We start from the raw sequence: 17670 nt of genomic DNA, 5'->3' as shown, positions 1-17670 counted from the left end.
CTTCTTTTTAAGCAGAGTCGCCCCAACTTTGGGAAACTGCTATACTTACCGTGAAGTAGCGAACGATGAAGAAGATCTGCGGTCTACAACGTAAATCTTTCTATCTTATCATCAAATTTCTGAATACTTTTATGTAATTATTAGACAGCGGATTTCTATGGAAAATAAAACCTGGCTCCATCGATTTTATGACACAGAAGCAACAGAGAACCTCTGACCTTTCTTCGGCGATTTCAATAAGATATATATATATATATATATAAATACATCGGTATTTTTTTTTTTAATCTTTTCACTGTTTCAACACTAAGCCTGTCGAGCACTAAAAGCGAGTAACATACAATAATGTAGGCTTAATGTGAGAAATTTGAGCAATTAGTTCCTGTGAAAGTATCTTTCTAATTATAACAAATGTGAGACGATATGTTCCGTATCAATGCTAGTACTATAAAATCAGTGGAAAGGCCTGGTTTCTGACATTTTCATTTACAATTGTTGGAATTATAAAAATCATTCTACAAGAAATTTGTTGATAAACTTCTTTATTAAAGCATGCATTTTAAACAGAAATCGTGCAACGTTTAAATAAATTGAATCTCGTCGTCGTTACGAGACGATGTGCGCTCGTCGCGATTAAGGTTCGAAATTTGTTGATAAACTTCTTTATTAAAGTGAGAAATTTGATCAATTAGTTCCTGTGAAAGTATCTTTCTAATTATAACAAATGTGAGACGATATGTTCCGTATCAATGCTAGAACTATAAAATCAGTGGAAAGGCCTGGTTTCTGACATTTTCATTTACAATTGTTGGAATTATAAAAATCATTCTACAAGAAATTTGTTGATAAACTTCTTTATTAAAGCATGCATTTTAAACAGAAATCGTGCAACGTTTGAATAGATTGAATCTCGTCGTCGTCACGAGACGATGTGCGCTCGTCGCGGTTAAGGCTCAAAATTTGTTGATAAACTTCTTTATTAGAGCATGCATTTTAAACAGAAATCGTGCAACCTTTGAATAAATTGAATCTCGTCGTCGTCACGAGACGATGTGCGCTCGTCGCGATTAAGGCTCTAGCGTTAAATTACACGTAGCTACATCTGTCGCGGATGCATAAAATCTGCAATCTAACTACTTTCATTGCGCCGTTGGCAGCATTGGCGGGATCATTCCTACGGCAAACACATGCCGGGATTATCATAATCACCTTTTCTATCCCTTTTAAAATTCATGTTCCAGGACGCACATCATTGGGCCCGCTGCTCCGGGACGAGAACACCAATGGAAACCTAACGGATGGCGACGACGAGCTGCTTGAATCGTTGGTGAAGACCGCGACGAAGACGCCGGCGACGAGGACGACGCCCAGGGAGCGCAAGAGGACCAGACACGCCGATCGTAAGTCTTGTAAGTGTGATCCCCGCACCCTGCACTTGGCTTCCTACCTTCCGTGTTGATCGGCCTGCTGGCAGAGAATCGATCGCGAGATCGGCCCGATGCCAGTAGACTTCCGCTGTCTCCGGCCGACATATTTATGGACCGAACTCACTGAAACATCATTACGCCCGTTAGTCGACCTCCGCGCGAGTTATCGATCGCTCCTGGATTACCGGAGTCTTCTTCTCTGTGACAGAGTGCTTACATCCGTCATTCGATTGCTATTCGATATCGGAAGTTTTCTGATAGCTATGTAGTCTTAGCCTTAGCTTGTCTAGGCCATACTTGTATGGAGCCATACGTTCACTCTGAAAAGATCAATGGTGTTTCGGGTCAACGTGACTCGGATAGCTTGTTAGGCTTGTGGAGTCAAACTCATTATATACTGGAAATACATTTTTACTTTCTTTTGTATCGTTATGTCAATTATTATAACATTTTGTATACTAAGCTTGAGAACATTACATTGTTGTGCAGTTTCTAAAAATAAACGTGCGAGATTTTACGCGAATATTATCTTCATTATATTGGTCTCCTTTTGATTAGACTTTAGATCTAGCTCTGCGTTAAATTCGACGATTGTCATTCGTTGGAAAGCATAAACAGTAATGTCTCTCTAATTGACGCTCAGATTGTCCACAAAAATGGACAATTTTGGAAGAGAAGATACGACTGTTCGAGCCTTGTTGCTCGTTTTTTATGGTTCTCGATTGTCAACAACTATAAAAATGAGTCGCAAGCTTCGAATAATCGTATCTCCTCTTCCCAAATTGTCCATTTCTGTACACAACCTGAGCGTCAGTAAGGGAGACATTACTGAATATCTAAAATATTGTGATGATCCAGATAGTCGCGTTTGGTGTAAATATATATATGCGATTGAATTTCATTATTAAAATAGCATTTTGGTTTGCCGCTGTTCGATCTTTTTAGATTAAACGTACAGAACCATTAATTGCGTAGAATAATTCTGCATCTTATCAAGAAATCATGACAACGTAGGTCGAAATAATCCGGCCTATTGCCGAGAAATTATTTAGTAGATGGAATATCGAGACATGAATTATTAGCATTCTGCAGATTCGTCATGAATTTTTGCACGGCCGCGAACCTGAAAAATGCATAAAATTATCTTTCTCGCTGGGCGCGTGATTCATTTGTGCAATGAATATCTCATCCTTGATCGTTCTCACCTAAAATCAGACCGCTCCGATTTGTACCAACATCCCATATGTTAAACAGGTCATGTTAGCAGGTAGATGTGATCGGTTATTACATATAGAAATATGAATAATTCATCTCCATCGTCGGTATTGATTTTATCGAAAACAATTACACGAACGTCATTATGATGTCAATTTGAACAACAAGTGAATGTAATTGTTTCTATCCGATAAAATCACATATGCGTATATATGCGTATAATATACAGGGTGTCCCAAAAATGTCTCGCAATCCGAGAATAGGAGGTTCCCGAGGTAATTTGAAGCAAGTTTATCCTTGGCGAAAATGCAATTCAAGGCTTTGTTTACGAGTTATTAACGAAAAAGAGTGACCAATGAGAGGCGAGATATGCTGGCGCAAGGCGGCCGAGCCAATGAGCGGAACTGGGCTTCGACTGCTCGTTGGCTCGGTCGCCTCGCGCCAGCTAAGCTCGCGTGAGCCAACGGCGCCAGCGGTCGAGCGGTCGAATCCCAGCTCAGCTGGCGCGAGGCGGCCAATTAGCTCCGCCGATTGGCTCGGCCGCCTAGCGCTGGGCGAGCTCGCCTCTCATTGGTCAGTGTTTTTCGTTAATAATTCGTAAACGAAGCCACGGGTTGCATTTCCGCTAAGGAAAAAGTTACTTCAAATGATCCCAGGAACTTCTCATTTCCGGTTTGCGAGACATTTTTGGGACACCTTGTATATATTTTATCGGATATATATATATACATAAAACGAGTCCCCGGAATTTTTTGCGAATTACTCCGTTAGACGGATATTGTGAAACATTTTCTGTTTCCGGGCGGCCGATTAATCTTTTGTGATTTCATTAGGCCGGCTCCGAGGGAAAAGGCAATATCCTCTATTGCCGGCAACAAGAACCGCGGACTTAAAAACCGCATTGAAATTAATTGAAATACACCCCGGGAGAATGGCGGCTTCTTTTCGGATGCAAATGCTTACGCGTTTTCATTCGTATCCTTGGGGGAGAATCATCCGGTTAAAGTCGCTTCCTCCTTGCCGTGTTTGCACGCCGGAACGATTTGATAGCTTGTAATTATCGGTGATTTCCGTCGGTCGTCCCGCTGATTTGTTTGCCGAAGCAATCGCGGACAAGCCCGGAGAGTTTTTGTCCGCGTTCAAATTAATTTCAAAACGCGGGAGTTCCCGTCGTATCGCTTCGTTTCCGAGGTCCGCGGTTCTTGCATCGGCTCTGAAAAATTATCAATTTTATCCAAAGTTCTGAAGATCATGCTTTCGGTTACTCTGCTGAAATCACTTAAATTTAAAGTTAAATATGAGCCGTTTATTTTGAAAGTGGCATAAGTCACTTTGTTTTCAAGTCGATATATTTAAGGGTTTGCGTTTTAACACGTTTAAATATATAGATGCTAAGTTTCGAGAAGATTTACTTGTATTTGTTATCTCAGGATACTGATATTTTTCTCAGTATAAATAATTTCGTATAAACATTAAAAAATCACCACATTTCATTACGGTAAAGTGACTTATGCCACTTGCAAAATGAACGGCTCATATCTGCCTAGGGGAATGTAATTTGCACAGATATCCAATGTCGATCGATTCGTTACACGTTTGGAAATGTTGGTACAAAGTTTGCATTTATGAATGTTCGCGAAGCAGTTCATTTGTAATATACATTGTAGAATGTCTGAGCATATAATGCGGATATTTTACTTAGCCGGTTGGCCGAAATGGGATGTCATACTCTACTTACGTAGCCGAATGTCTCGTTGATATATTTGCATAGTAAATATTGAGTTCACTTAACAGAATTAGTTTAATCAGAATTAGTTAACCGGCAAAAGTGTTTCACAATATCTTTGAAAATGGCACGAAAGAGAGGCGTATGGAATAACTGAAAATCAGCAAGATTTCGTTAACAGGTTAACACGTTCCGTGCCACGTGTACCATCGATGGTACACGCTTGCATGTTTACTTAGTGAACTGAACAAATTGTTTACAAGAAATTTAGAACCGAAGAATCAATTTCCACCGCAAGAATGGGCGTTGATAAGTTTTTGTTACGTTGTTATGTGTACGAGAATTAATAATTGCACGTAATACATCAAGTTTTAGTAAAATATCAAAGTGTGAAGATTCGAGTAAAAAAAGCTCGGCACGGAACGTGTTAAAAATCAAAGAGCGTAGACGGCGTTTTATTCCATCTCTGTCTCGGAGAGGCGGTAGAGCAAAATTTAACCCTTTGCACTCGAGTGGCGACTTCGAGGTACCACTAAAATTGTTATACCACGGTTCCAAAATCATTTTTATATTATTATTACAAAGCTTAGATTTCACAAATTGTTAAAAGTGTAACCTGTTGTATGAATCACAAAATTCAATTTCAAACGCATCAAATGCATTTTGTCATATAAAATGGAAATACTATAATAAGTCAGAAAAATTATTTTAGGCTTATAGTTAAAATGGCTTCGAGTGCAAAGGGTGAAGTCGATGTGAACGCGAATGGTCCGAATTTCTTGTCTCGCTCGTATTATACATCGATCGGTCGCGTTTTAACTAGGAAATATCTCGCACGCCTGCAAATGGAGTCCTCGAGTAAATTCGTGTTGTCGCTTGAAACGGTCGGTCCATAAATAGAGACCCGTGACGCGGCGATCGATAAACCGGAAGTTTGGAGCCAAAATTCTGAACGCCAGCGATCGAGGTCGAAGCGCGTTGCGTTGCGTCCTTCGGTCTTCTTCGAACTTTTCACAAGCACCTTATTAGCACCATTCTTCCTCCATCTCTTCTCCCGTACTCGGAATTCTATATACTACAATTGTACATTCTACCGACGTCACTACATTTCATTTCTCCCCCAATCGCAGGAGGATTACAATTTCTTCGAGTGAAAGCAATCTGTGTTACTAAAGAATCCGATTCTTCGAATTTAGGCGTGCACCTAATCGGGAAACAACGGACGAATTTGAAACAGCGCCTAGATTCAAGCTAATTTACAATCAATGGTCTATCAACACCGCCAATTACGTTGGAAATATCTTGTTTTTTCTAAGACACGTTTGATACGATTTACCTCGTTCGAAGAATTTTTATCGGCCACGATAAATGATTCGATCTGGACGCTGATTCATATGCGGCACCTGTACGTATCAAGCCTGTCACAAGTTAATAAATATAGTCGATATTTTACCGGGAATACAACAACCGGGAAAAATTGATTCGTTTTAATTTATGTTTTATATTTCATTCGTGTAGAGCATTGTCGAAGAAAAGAAAATTTGTCTTTTAAGTTCGCAGCGTGCAAGATTTATAATCTCGTGCAGTCTATTTATACTTGTCATCGCAACGCCCCAACGGCAGCGTGTCCTCGTCGGATTGACATTAGTCTCGCGTAACCTGCGGCTAGAATAACGTAAATTGTCTGGGGAATATCAAAGTTCCAGGGCGATGCGTCATGTAGGTCGCGGCGCTTTCAGAACTTTTTCAGGCAACATCTGCGGTGCCCGTTTTCCCTTTTCTCTTTCCCTCTCTCTCTCTGTCTTTTTTTCTAATGACCTTTTTCGCGAAAAGAGGCTTCCACAGTTTTGCGAAAGTCGCATTTGCATTTTATATAGCGGCCATTCATTTTTCGATGCCGCGGTTTTTCAAGGCTCCCAATTTTCGCGAACCGTGAAAACCTTTTTTCACCTCGGGCCTGAAAGCGTTTCGCTGCAGAATCTTCGACAACAACAAAATATATATCCTCGAAGCCAGGCGACACTTTCAATGGGTATTTAGCCGTGGGGAACGCGCGCGAAATAAGAGGAGAACAGGAAGCAGCGGAACAGTGAACGTCCATTCTCGTAGATTCGTTTGCCGACGCGATCTATCGTACATTAGCAATCGATGAAAGTTTAATTACGAGGATAGAACGGATCGTTCGGCTTGAATAACAGCCGGAAGTAATCGATTTCACTTTTCAAAACGATTTACGCGGGACTCGCGCTCCGACGAGTCGAAAACGACAGAGTTAGCTTTTATTCGGTTCGATTTATGTTGCTCTTGCTTCGCGCACCCGGTTAAAAGGCTCTTCCGCGGGAAAGCTCACGATTTTAGGTTCGTTTACTCTGTTTAACCCTAGAAAGATAACCATATGACAACGTACGTAAAAGATAACCATACGCTTCAGAGGCGCATGCTTTTCTAAGGCGTCAATTTTATACTAACAATGGATATTTATTTAAGTTAATCCAGTCATTTTAAAGGTTTGGCATTATTGTAAAAATAAAATGGATTTATATTATATTTTTTTATATTTTAAGTAATTTTAAACTTAAATCACTAGACCTCTATGAAAAATTAACAAAAATCAACAGTCTTCGCAGGCGCCTCTGCGACGTAGGTTATCTTTCTCGGGTTAATGGGACAAATTTTTCATTGCTTTCAAAAAGATAGTGTTCCCTGCGCGGCGATTTATTATGCTATCTGTTTTAATACCGACAGAAAACGAAATTTAAATAACAAGGTATAGATGAGCTTCGACAGATTAATGTTTTATTAAATCTCTAAAATTCGAAAGAGTCATCGAATAAATTATCTTCGGTATTGTAGGAACATTTTAGGCGATACGGAGTTGTTGATAGAGAAACGTGCAGAGAGGAAGACAAGCGATCCGCTTTTCAGCTTGCACGAGGAGCGCGCGTAGTTCGATCGAAATCGGCTTTGTTTGCGAATCGGATGCGTTCTCGAGAATCGCATCGTTTCCCGCGACGCTCGGTTCGCGATCCGCCGGCTATGTGTTCCCGTCGGAACTTTTTGCAACGTCTACTTCTCTGGCAGACGTAATCCTTGACGCAGCAGCCCGTCTCTCCGTTCGTAATCTGCTGGTCGAGAGCGATCGACCGTGTCTGCGCCGCCGCGGCCGCGGCCGCCGCCGATATTCGCGTATGACAAGCTCGTTTGACGCGTGACTAAACGAATCGACGCGCGTCCCCGTCAAATACCCCCTTTTCCTCCTATTTCTTTCGGATGCCCCGCTATTATTCGATTTTTCCGACGATCCGCGTCGCTCCGACGTTTTTTTCGGCCGCGAATCGACGACCACGCTTTAATCCGGACGGAATGCGGCTCCGCTGCGTCAAGGAACAAAAGTCATGGCTCCCATCAACGCTTGTTCGCGCGATAGCGTTAACAGTTGCGGTGAAACGCGTACGGGCCACTTTCGGGCCACGAAAATCGATATTTTCGTCATTCGTGATTCCACTCCGAATCTTCGACTGTTTCAACCAGTTAACTGTGGCGATCTTTTTGCAAAACGCCCACCAGTGTGTGTCGCGATAATGAAGCGGTGACGGGTATAGTCCATGAATCCAACTCAAATTATTTATAATTTTCATTTGTTCGTTTCATTTCGTCTTGACCTCCAAACATTTTAAACATATCAAAATTTACGAGTATAATTTAGTTTTTGCCAGAATTACAATTTAAATATCAAATTGTAACAAAATTTTACGAATTACGGATATAATCGTCATGACATAAAATTCTGACACATCTCCATGACGGATATAGTCGTCGAACACATTTAACTGGTTAAGATAATTTTTATATCAACAAAGTTTGGATTTAAAAAATTGTTAAGAGTGTAATCGTTGCGTGACTCCCAAGAGTCAATTTCATATGCATAAAATGCATTTTGCTATATAAAATAAAAATATTATAAGCTAGAAAATCAAGCGATAATCCGATAATCAAGTGATGACAGGTATAGTCCATGAATCCAACTCAAATTATTTATAATTTCCTTTTGTTCGTTTCATTTCGTCTTGACCTCCAAACATATTTTAAACATATTAAAATTTACGAGTATAATTTAGTTTTTGCCAGAATTACAATTTAAATATCAAATTGTAACAAAATTTTACGAATTACGGATATAATCGTCATGACACAAAATTCTGCCACATCTCCATGACGGATATAGTCGTCAAAAACACTTAACTGGTTAAATGGAATACAGAATTTTATTAAAAATATCGTAAGAGAAGTATTAACGTATAAAAACGAACTCGTACGTATACATATAGAGTGACCATCGAGATTGTAGAAAGTTAGAAATGAAATTTCTGCAGCATAAATACGCATCTTGCGCGAATTTGCGAGGTATATGAACAAAAAATGTTTTCATCAATGATAAATGTAGAAGATAGAAACGTGAGAACGTGTGTCATATCCGTTTTCTTGTAATGCTCGAAATGGAAAAATTTGATACTAAGCAAAGAGCTCAGTCGTTCTAAAAACTGTTGTCAGAATTTTATCTTAATCTTTCTTGTTCAGACTATTAACCCTTTGCGCTCGAAGCTATTTTAACTGTAAATATAAAATTATTTTTCTAACTTATAATGTTTTTATTTGATATGGCAAAATGCATTTTATGCATATGAAATTAACTCTTGGGAGTCACGCAACGATTACACTCTTAACAATTTTTGAAATCCAAACTTCGTTGATATAAAAACTATTTTAACCAGTTAAGTGTGTTTGACGACTATATCCGTCATGGAGATGTGGCAGAATTTTGTGTCGTGACGATTATATCCGCAATTCGTAAAATTTTGTTACAATTTGATACTTAAATTGTAATTCTGGCGAAATCTAAATTATATTCGTAAATTTTTATATGTTTAAAATGTTTAGAGATCAAGACGAGATGAAACGAACAAATGAAAATTACAAATAATTTGAGTTGGATTCATCGCTTCATCATTTGATTCATCGCCCGTCGTCGCTTGATTATCGCGACACGCGCTGGTGGGCGCTTTGCAAAGAGATCGCCACAGTTAACTGGTTAAAACGTGATGTAACAGATTTTAGTGGTGCCTCAGAGTCACCGCTCGACTGCAAAGGGTTAAGAAGCTTTTCAATATTATGTCATTGCATTTGAACAGTCGTTGAAACAATCACGATTTCAATCGAACATTTCTTATAATTCACTGCTTTCGAAGAGGGCGTAACGCGTAACAGGCTTTTCTGTGCGTTCAAATTGCAATTCTTCCAATGAACACGGCAAGAAAAGCGATTAAAATCGGTTCCGTTAAAAACTACAAGCTCGACGGTCATTATAGGCGATAAAAACATCGATCGCGTTAGCTCACAATGGTTCTGTTCAAAAACACAAGGGCGTAACGGAAACATTTCCGGCGCAACATTCTCCGCAGTTCCGCTTCGGCTACAAATTTTCTCAATAAATATTTCACTTTGCGCGTCGGGCCGCGCCGGTTTCATCGGAAAGCACGGGGAAAGAAGCGGCCAGACAAGGAAAATAAAATCGAACTGCGAAAGTCTCGATGCGGCGGAGGGGTTCGACACCTTGTTCCGATCGGAACAGTTTTCCGAAACGAATGACGTAACGTTCTGCCGGCCCCGTAACGTCTATGGGTGGCGGGTTATCGGCCGGAAAACGAAGAATCGAGCAGCGCGGAGGGAAATTTCGCAATTGTCGTCGGGTTTTAGCATGCGTACAAGTAATTCAGGAGGCGTGCTTTACACCCGGGGGAAAGCTCAACCCTCGTTCTCCCTTTCCCCCTCATTTCCTCCTCTTTGTCCCGAATTATCCAGTTTAAGGTGGCGTGGCAAGGGGTGTGGTGATGGTTTTACGATACGTACACAGGCGCGCGGCAGACGCGCGCACACGTACACGACGGTCAAAAGCACGGGACACTCGGGGTGCCTCGGCAGTTAATGAAACAGCGAAACATTATTTCGTTTGTGTGCTCGCCCGGAACCGTTTAAGTGGTCTGTGTTTCTGCAAATGAAATTAATAATTCATAATTCCGCTTCTTTCGGATTTTATGCGTTAACGGGGCAACGTTTAGTGTTTTCGCGCCGAGAAATATTTGTTCGCGGTGCAGTTTCTTCAATTCACTCGAGCTCGACTTTAGAAGGGTTTTAATCGCAGGAAATCCTTGAGGATTTGGTCGTACTCTGGTTTACGCGTTCTTCTTGCGTGCACCTTTGTCATTGGAAAATATTAAGGAGCGCGAATCGTTGAGAATTAGAATGGTGTTATTTAAATATTAATTTATCTCCGAATTTGTTCTCGTTTGCGGAAACCTTGCATCCGATGTTACGAAAATAACGTTTAGCATCATTTCCAAGTAAATCATTGTACGCACTTATTGCTGGACTGCAGATCTTTATGCATTTGTGGTACTTACGCGATTGCGAGGTGCAATGTTAATAATAATAAATATTAATTAGGTAGGGTTGTTCTATGTTCACTGGAAGGAATTTTCCAGTCGATGCAAGGGATGCTTCCCTTCATCGGGTATTCATGAAACAACTAATGAAAATGGCAATTTGCAAAACGATCCGCGATCTATTTATTATCAATGAAGGATGCAATCGGTAGCACATTTTACCATTATTTTATACCGCCAAAATTCTATACTCTTGCTCGATCGAAGAACACGTTTTTTGGCGTATACAAAAAGTCTGCAACAGTTCATGCGTACACACAGAAATAATGCATAGAGTTTCGCAGGGCGCAAGACCTTGGCGGTTCCTCGATCAGACAATGAAAGCCGGTTCCGCGCTTTCGGCCGTCAGTGTACTTACGTGTGTATGTATGAAAACACGTGTGAACCGGTGGCGGTTGCTAACGGGGTGACCTAGCGTTCTTCCCTTCTTCTTTTTTCTGTCTGACAGTGAAGCGATCGCGCACCCGGGAGAACAACACCACGCCGGAAGGGTACCAACCCTGAAGGGCTACCGATCGTGACCGACGCGATGAAGGTTCGCTGGTTTTTCGATTAAACAGAGGTTCTTTTTGTTTTTGCCGCTTCCCTCTATATCACTTGCTCTCTTCTCTCTCTTTCTGTTCTCTCTATCTGGCCTTGTCTTGCGTGGAACCTGCGATCGTTGCTTGTCTATTCCCACCTCTGCACAGTTGTTCGCTTTTGATGTCCTTTTCCCCCACGCAACTGTTTTCGTCCGTATTTAATGCACGATCGTGATTGCAGCGAAGTATTTTGATTGATTACTCTTAACACCTTCGTCGAACTGTTTCGGCTCGACGCGTTTTCATTTTCAGATTTGTTTTTCATCCGTTGAGTTTGCAGATTGTGTTTCGTCGCAGCGAACGAAGACGAGTGCTTCGGAGTGCTTGAATCGTGGTTTTTTTTTTTTTTTCTGTATTATTAAACCATGGCTCTCCATTGTGTTGTTTGCTTTTCAGTTGCTTCGCCGGCATGCTTTCGATCGATTATTTACCGATGATCGGCAATTTGATTTATGTAGGTACCGTTGGTGCGACGAGTGCAAAGCGAGTTTCGAGGATCATTTCTGTTTGACAGTTTCGAAAACAGGTCGGATACCGTTGTTTTCGGAACGACCGCGGGATTAATTGGATCACCGCCGAGGTATTCGACGAGTCGTCGGACGTCGGGATCCGCGTCAGGTGCGAGATCCATCGGCCCGCGATTTAGGTCGGCAAGCTGAATCAGCTCGATCTTAGGCGGAGTTTAAGTAAAAAGTTTGCCCCTTGTATGTAATCTACGCCGCCATTACGCAAGTTTCACCGTCCCGGCATAGAATCACGGAAGCCGAATACATTTACCTTGCGCGAACTTCTGCCAGTGCAAAGACAGTCTGTCACGTAATAGAGCCAGTTCACGGAGCGGTTTCCTTTGAGACGCGCTGCACACGGAAATTGAATTTCGTAATTCCACGGTGTTCGCATTTTTAACGTACGTTTGCGACACGTATTTTGTTCACACCGGAATTTACATATTTTTAAAACAACTATTGGGATTATGGCTTGGATTATTTCTCAAACGAATACGATATTAATTCTTTTTCTTAAAAGTTTTATTTTTACTTTTATTTGAGAGAAGGTATATATATATGTACGAAATGACTGAGCGACCAAATTCAACTGAGAGACCGGCGACTGAAAATCGCCTGCTTATACAGGGTGTCCCAAAAATGTCTCGCAATCCGGAAATGGCGGGTTCCTCAGATCATTTGAAGCAGCTTCTTCCTTTACAAAAATTTTCTCCGAGGCACCGTTTACGAGTTATTAACGAAAAACAGTGGCCAATGAAAGGCGAGCTCAGCTGGCGCTAGGCGGCCGAGTCAACGGCGCCAGCGGTCGAGCGGTCGAATCCCAGCTCAGCTGGCGCTAGGCGGCCGAGTCAACGGCGCCAGCGGTCGAGCGGTCGAATCCCAGTTCCGCCAATTGGCTCGGTCGCCTCGCGCCAGCTGAGCTCGCTTCTCATTGATCACTGTTTTTCGTTAATAACTCGTTAATGGTGCCTCGGAGAAAATTTTTGTAAAGGACAAAGTTGCTTCAAATGACCTGAGGAATCCGTTACTTTCGGATTGTGAGACATTTTTCGGACACCCTGTATGCCCTTTTTGGTGTGGTCTTCTTCACCGATCAAAGACGGTCGTTCATCGCGGTATCTATAATTATACAGTTTACATCACTATCGGTGCGCGCTGACGGAAATGTAAACTGATATTTTCGAATCTCTCAGTTCTAAGTAAACTATATATCAATTTTTGTCCGAGGCTAAAGTTTCTTTTTTCAACGACAACATTACTTTCTTCTTCCTTCACGAATTTTCGATGTTCGTTCGAACAGAATGTCGATTCCGTTCGAACCACTATAACGGTAGCGCTGAATAATACAAGTAATTGAAGTCCATTTAGGCAGACATTATATGCGATTATTATCCGAATATTATGCAAGAATCATTATGGCTATGGCTATAATTGATTTATTAAACCCGGAAAGCTCGTATAGAAAACCGTAATTGCGTGGATTATGAATTATCCAGAGGATTGTGTGGTTAATTTTGTAGGAAGTTCGATAAATATTATAAACGTAAAATTTGACACTGACGGACGCCGGTAACAATTTATACCCGTTTCAATTACTTTGTTAGCCGGTTGCGGAATCAACGCAGCGTCGTTCACTTTTGACGACCGCTTCTGACAATCTGTAGCAACGGAGATCGTTATTACCAAAATTGTTATAAATTGACTAGAACGTCAGAAATAAACGTACATACAGTTTATAATTTTTTCGGCCTAGTTTCTATTTTACTTCGACATCTTTTTAAAACTCGATGATCTCGACAACGAGGTATTTCTCAGTTACTTTTTCGTAACGTGTCAGAATCGTTGAAAAAGTTCGAACGCAAATCATTTGTTACACTTTTTCATAACTAACAAATACTATCCGATAACTTAAAAAAACAACAGCTATTCGAACGCTTCGTTGAAACGTCGAAATTAATCTGTTTCGAAGTTACATACTTTTCGAATGAAAGATCATTTGTCGCGTCAGAGGGCAGTACCATGAATATGCCGATGCACCGTCGACACGCACAAGTTTTATCCGCGGAATGCATAGTACGTATAATCTAGTATACCGGAACCTCGATGATTTGAAACGCGAGGTTCATCGAACGATAAGCGGAGCACGATGTATCGACACGCGTTTCCAGAATTATTTATCCGCCGGCAGGCAGTTCGAGGACGGTTTACAAATTCCCATGAATTTCTAGGGGATCCTAGGAGAGACCCGGCGACGAAAATTTCAATGAATTTTACCGGCAGACGAGCCCAGTCAAGAATTTATAGGCGCATCCCGAACTTAGAGGAGCACCCGGGATCTACTTAGCCGAGTTATGTAACGTCTATCGGCGACTCACTTAGGCGCTTCCATTTCGTCGACGTATTCCACATCGATCCGGGCCGACGCGAAGCGACGCGACGCGCTGTTTCGTCGACGAAATAATTGATGGGCCACGCCTTGGTCCTCGCGGAATGATTTACCGAATAAACGATCGATAATCGTCTCCGCGATTCCACGCCCATCCGCTTTATGGTTTTCCATTTGTCTCTGACGATGAGTGGCACTCGCCGCGAAAACGAATCCTGCCGCTACGGGACCGTGAATTGCTTTATCCGTATCATTCGTGTTCTTTCCGCGGGATATTTCGCTATGCGTTGTTCTACAACGTGGTACACGATCAATAAAATCATTAGCGTACAAGGTTCCGTCAACGCGAAATTTTGTACGGAACGTTTGATCGGACGTTTCGAATAGCATTGAAAACATTATCCGCTGCATCGCATGATCCAGCTATTTGGAGAAAGAATAAGCATTCCAAATTGCTTCAGTAAGATATTTTCAACATTTTTCTTTTATTCCTTCTGTTAATTAATAGTTTCTCGATACATCACACTTGAAGTGCAATGGTCTCATTTTCGCAGTAAGAACGGAAGATGTATTCAGAATTGTCTAATTATGCTGCTAACGTATGTCGATATAATTATAATGGAAAAATTGACAGTATTGCAATTTACGAATGTCATTCTGTTCGATCAAATATGATCCAAAGATTTCGGTCGATGACCGAAATTCCTTCCCTTTATAAAATCACGTTGACACGATTCTGGACAAAAATGTTGCAAGCTTAAAGGTATTCTTAATTTGTGAAACTTTGACCGAGGAAGAACTATAGTTTCCCATACTGTTTTATAACAGTAAGGGACGTTTCGAATACCATTGAAAACCATTGAATACCATTTTTCTTCTTATTCCTTCTGTTAATTAATATGATAGTTTCTCGATACATCACACTTGAAGTACAAGGGTTTCATTTTTGCAGTAAGAACAGAAGATACCGTATTCAGAATTGTCTAATTATGCTGCTATATCGGAGTTCAATATTTTAACGTATGTCGATATAGTTATAATGGAAAAAGTCGACAATATTGCTATTTACGAATGTCATTCTGTTCGATCAAATATGATCCAAAGATTTCGGTCGATGACCGAAATTCCTTCCCTTTATAAAATCACGTTGACATGATTCTGGACAAAAATGTTGCAAGCTTAAAGGTATTCTTAATTTGTAAAACTTGGAACGAGGAAGAACTATAGTTTCTCATACTGTTTTATAACAGTAAGGGACGTTTCGAATACCATTGAAAACCATTGAATACCATTTTTCTTCTTATTCCTTCTGTGAATTAATATGATAGTTTCTCGATACATCACACTTGAAGTACAAAGGTTTCATTTTTGCAGTAAGAACAGAAGATATCGTATTCATTGTCTAATTATGCTGCTATATCGGGATTTAATAATTTAACGTATGTCGATATAGTTATAATAGAAAAATCGACAGTATTGCTATTTACGAATGTGTCCTTCTGTTCGATCAAATATGATCCAAGGATTTCGGTCGATGACGATTCAGAGTTGCTTCGCGAACGTACGTTGATAATCATCACATTTAGTTGGACCAAATAATAATTCTGGAAGCCGATTCTCTGCTCGATGAAATAGCCGAAGGGCGATTAGGTATGACGACCGGGATTCATCCTAAGATCATTTGATTTTGGAACATTTGAGCCTTCCATATGCGAATCTGAATTGGAAATGATTCAATATTCCGTTTCACGATCTACCATGAATATCAATCGATCTGGGGTTCACCGGCATCCATACCGGAGTCTCTTAGGTTCGTGCTTACGGACTGTTACGTAATGCACAAGCGGAATTATTTCGTGAAATGATTAGGAGGCTGCAGCGGCAGCTATATCGACGTTGTATATCGAGTTGTATTACGGTAATGCCGGGGATGTATGCACGGAGGCACCGATCCTGTTACACACGATATCTTCGTGATTCCACTATTGATAATGAACCTCGCTCATCCAGAACCGTTTCATTCATCCACGGAATTCATGCAAAATACTATATTCACCTGTCGCGAATGCTAATCCGCCTGTCGCCTCGAGAAAGTCATTACTTTCCTTCTGAATGAGCTATTCAACTATAGTACTGTTCCTGTAATTCCTGCGATCGCAACCAAAGTAGATATGTTTAGTGCAATCGCGTCGTTTATTTATAAGTGGAGTTCCTGAACTGTCCCTTTCAAACGTCTTGTTTTACAGTTGCTGAAATTGGAAACGTACTTTTGTGCAGTGGCACGTTCGTACGTAGCGCTTTACTTGTAGCGTTAACAAATCTGCAGTAATCACTTTTCACTTATTAACCCTTTCGATACTACGAGCCACTATAGTGGCCCTCCATAAGTTCGATCGTTTGTAGCGAATAAAGTCAGTGCTTACTACAGAAAGCTAATTCACCTTATTTTTCTCTCAACAACGGATAAATAGATATGCCTTATTTTTTTCAATTTTGTTCAACTTTATTTGGATTAACCCTTTTGCTACGGGCGGGTTCTCCGCTGCGGTACCCCCGCAACGATCGGCGTCTTGTAGCGTGCAGCGATGTCGCAGCGCGCCGTCCAGCAGAAGTACCGCGGCGGAAAATCCGCCCGTAGCGAAAGGGTTAACCTTTTGAGCTCTGAATACTTCTGGCCGAAACGGTTCGTAGGGACGGAGCGCGGCTATCGCTGACCATCGCTGGGGGCGGAATACTTTTTTGCCACACTGAAGTGACTATTCGAGGCGCAAACAGTAATAAATTATAGTGATTCTTTTGCAGAAGGTTAAATAATTAATCTTCTGATTGAATGTCTGATGATAGTGATTCACTATATTCTATTTCACTGTCGTCCCTTGTGAAATATTCCTCAAGATTTGACATTTTGTAGGGTGTCACGAATAAAAAAAAAATCGAACAAGTTATATTCCGCACTATCGTTGTTGACGCGAGCGAGACCGTGAGGTTCTTACATTCACAAGACGATACTGCTGACTGAGTCGTTTTGAGTGCTTTGAGTCGCGAAAAGGTGGCAGTGCAGGTAATTATTTTGAAATCTAATTGGTTAGAGAGTGGGACATAAAATGAGATTTCCGTTTCGGAAATTCCCGGGGATTTTTATGACCCTAATATTGCCCAACCGCTACCTAAGAAAGGCAAATTACTAACGAGTGCCCCTGTATTAATTTTACACGAAAGTAACTGCATATTGATTGAAAAATCGACAAACGCTTATATGCGCCCTTAGTCCAGGCCGATGACTTAGAGAAAACACATAAATGCGGCCTTAGGCTACACGGATGACTTTC

General features: G+C 41.0%; 1 protein-coding gene across 8 annotated transcripts in view; it reads left to right on the top strand.

The window, feature by feature from the left end:
* Window positions 1-17670, top strand: part of Fhos (Formin homology 2 domain containing) — a 385440-nt gene that overhangs the window by 357564 nt on the left and 10206 nt on the right. For 2 of the 8 annotated variants that reach the window (XM_033473789.2, XM_076520895.1), the window contains 2 exons: window positions 1242-1409; window positions 11317-11403. In XM_033473789.2, the coding sequence (XP_033329680.2) occupies window positions 1242-1409; window positions 11317-11372 (224 nt within the window). In that variant the 3' untranslated portion in view covers window positions 11373-11403. Of the gene's footprint in view, window positions 1-1241; window positions 1410-11316; window positions 11431-17670 lie in introns of all 8 variants that reach the window. The other 6 variants (XM_033473785.2, XM_076520894.1, XR_013033133.1 and 3 more) reach the window with 5 other exon arrangements.

This window comes from Megalopta genalis, chromosome 4 (assembly GCF_051020955.1).
Source record: "Megalopta genalis isolate 19385.01 chromosome 4, iyMegGena1_principal, whole genome shotgun sequence".
Lineage (NCBI taxonomy): Eukaryota > Metazoa > Arthropoda > Insecta > Hymenoptera > Halictidae > Megalopta > Megalopta genalis.
This window is presented reverse-complemented; position numbering and strand designations above follow the sequence as displayed.